The following is a 3,245-nucleotide window of genomic DNA, read 5'->3' as shown; positions in this document are numbered from 1 at the left end:
TTTCCAGTGATCCCCACGTGACCCGGCACCCATATAAAGAAAACAGTTTTTCCCAAGTTTTCGAGCATGTTGGTATATTAGGTTATATAGTAGTATATAAACTACATAAAGAAACTAAGTAGTTATTTACAATTTGTTATTATGATTAAAATGATTCAGATAAAGGTTGCCATAAAATATAGATTATTACATTATTACTTATTGGTTAATTTATACTTATTGCTGCTGATGTCGTGGGATGTAGCCCCTTAGGTGTCGTTCATAAAGGATGTCATTTTTGTTAGAACACTTAAAGGTTAGCCAATCTAATTTTCTCAGGGACTCTGGTAATGTGAGAAACTTAATACAGATGTTTTCATTTCCGGGGACGCAGTAAGAGACTCCTACCCTAACCAGGTATCGGGGACAGATAGCAAAAAAAAAACCTTAATAAACGACATAATGTTGTAATCATAGCTAAAGTCTCGATACATAGCACTACATCGAAATTTTTAGTAATCTTCAAATGATTGATTGCTCACTCTTAGACTATCAATTGAATTTGTCCAGCAGAAAAACTAAGTAACTTGAAAATAAGTAACTTCCTGTTTAACCGTTCGCTTTGAAGAGCCCTGCAAAGTGGAGCAAAACGTCGGACATTAAAATAGTTTTAAACTATTTGTTCTTTTTTTTGTTTACCGCAACCCTGACCATCTTCTTATATTTGAAAAACTAAGTAGTTTCATTATTTCACATTCAGAGTAAAACTTAATTTCAAGTTCCTTTAAATTTTTTATTGAATAGGAAATACTAAAGGAATTTGTAAATCTAGTACGGATGTGCTTTATCGAAACTTCGTTCGTTCGTTCGATTTGGTTATTCAATAATGATACATAAATATATATATTTGCAATTTTTTTTTTTGCTATACAGACCAGATCTTGTAGATCTTTGGGCGCCAGAACCAGCCTTCTCCGTGGTTGCCTGTTTTGGGCTACTGCTGTCCAGTTTGCTGCATGCAGATCGGTGGACTTTCCGTCCAATTCTCTCGATTCTGCTTTCTAGGGACCTCTTGGAGTCCAGGTCTCGTAGCCGTATATCAGAGATGGCTTTATCATGGTATTTAAAACCCTTAGTTTCAGTTTTTTCGGGATTTCAGTATTCTTTACAGAGAGAAGAAAGCTCTATTCGCGCTTGTTAACGCTGATCTTTCTCAGACTGTTGTTCATTTATTGATGTTATTGTGTATTATAGTTAAAATTACACAGTCTTAAACAGGCAAATATTTTTTCTTATTTCCATGTATTCTTAACTGTTAGAATCGATCAATTTTTTAAATAATTAAATACATAATTGTACACAAAGTTATTCTTAGTAATTACAATATATATATTTAATGTTTCAGAAACGAAATGCGGTCACCCGCCAGTGCCGATGAACACCAAGCTAGCGCTGTCCAGCAGCAACCTCACAGTAGGCACGATCGCCACATACACCTGCGACGACGGATATGAACTCTTCGGGTACGTTTTGTACAATAATAATGTACTGCATTTTCTAAAGAAGATGGTCAGTATAGCGGCCAAAAGGGAAAAAAATAGTAGTTAACTATTTTAGTTCTTTTTGACCACAACCCTGACCATCTTCTTCATATTTGAAATTATAAGATCGATTATCTATTTATATAAAATAATAATAATGTAACAACTGAAGTACAGTGAAGTGGTACTGCAATGGATACCAGGGCACTGCGATCTGTACGGAAACGATGAAGCAGATCGGCTTGCAAAGGAAAGTGCAACATTCCCACAACCAAAATATACCCAAACCCTCTTGAGGCGATATCAATAAACAGGGCTGCTTTAGATGCAAAATGGAACGATCTACACCCAAATCACGACCCAGAAGACGCCTACTACAAAATGAGCAGAAAGGAGCAAGTTGTGTTCAGAACGAGCCACAACAGGATGAGGGCACATCTCTATTAAAAGTTTTGGAATTGGGGAAAGCTCTCTCTGTAGATGTGAGACTGGAGACCTGACTGCAGAGCACACCCTACAGACGTGCCCTCAGCTAGAAAACATCAGGAAGCGGTCTGGCCTAACCCTACCGACCTGCGACCAAGCTACGGAGGCCTGGAAGATCACAAGAAGACTATTCAGTTTACAATTTTACTCCTGGACATCACCATTTGATGAATGATCGAGGAAGAAGGAGAAATCTACCAGAAGTCTGATACTTTGTATAGAAACTGCCGAGTATTGACGTCCTATAACCTCGTTTTGAGGGATTTTTCCCCATCATCAGTGGTCCTGTTTCTTTGTAGGCTGTCCGTCTACTTATCTATTATTTACATATTTAAAGACGAGCAGATGGACACTCTAAAAGATAATAAGACAACTGTTAATAATTGGGACAGATCCAACTGCCAAGTATAGTTGAGGGGATTACAAAATGGTGCCTGTTTCCAAATTTTTTTTTTTTAATTATTTATTTATTGTAATTTACAACTGTACAAGATAATACAATAAGTAAATATGTAGTATGTTTCATATACACTTGAAAATCTTGGGAAGGAAGCACCCATTGGTGGTACTTCAAACATTAATTTAAACTAGAAGGTCTCGTGGCCATCTTCTTGTTTCCAAATGTTAAAAAATTTCATTCGGAGCACCATATAGTTGAAACTATCGACAGTAATATTGTTTAAGTAAGGCGCCCCCTCACTTCTGAAAGGAAGTTCATGATGCCACCTAGTGGCAAAGATATGCAGTAAGAAGCCTGGGCAGCCATCTTGGTCCCGAAAACAAAGGGGTCAGTACCAGATAAGAAGCCGTCGTGGCCAGTACCAGTACCAGATAAGAAGCCGTCGTGGCCAGTACCAGTACCAGATAAGAAGCCGTCGTGGCCAGTACCAGTAAAGCAGCCACCCGTGTCAGTACCAGATAAGAAGCCGTCGTGGCCAGTACCAGATAATAAGCCGTCGTGGTCAGTACCAGATAATAAGCCGTCGTGGTCAGTACCAGATAAGAAGCCGTCGTGGCGACTACCAGTACCAGAGAAGAAGAGTTCAGAACTCTTCAGTAAGGTCTCTGCTCATAATAATGAGAGAGTAAATCCTTCGATTCAGGCGAAAGAGGCGACGGCGGCAGGAGGATGAGCAGAGAGAACCCCACTTCCATATTCACTTAGTAAATTAGAACCAACTTCAAGCTCCATAATCCAACAAGTAAAATGTAATATTTCCATCAATTAATGTAATAAAA

The 3,245-nt window shown here is 38.4% G+C and overlaps 1 protein-coding gene across 1 annotated transcript in view; it reads left to right on the top strand.

Moving 5' to 3' along the window:
• fw (furrowed) overlaps positions 1 to 3,245 on the top strand; it is a 290,787-nt gene that overhangs the window by 260,910 nt on the left and 26,632 nt on the right. Inside the window, exon 2 of the mRNA XM_014422820.2 lies at positions 1,385 to 1,502. Within this exon, the coding sequence (XP_014278306.1) occupies positions 1,385 to 1,502 (118 nt within the window). The remainder of the gene's footprint in view (positions 1 to 1,384; positions 1,503 to 3,245) is intronic.

This window comes from Halyomorpha halys, unplaced genomic scaffold (genome assembly GCF_000696795.3).
Source record: "Halyomorpha halys isolate HHAL.00 unplaced genomic scaffold, Hhal_1.1 Scaffold22.1, whole genome shotgun sequence".
Taxonomy (NCBI): domain Eukaryota; kingdom Metazoa; phylum Arthropoda; class Insecta; order Hemiptera; family Pentatomidae; genus Halyomorpha; species Halyomorpha halys.
The sequence above is the reverse complement of the archived record's forward strand: the minus strand, read 5'-3'. Positions and strand labels throughout refer to the sequence as shown.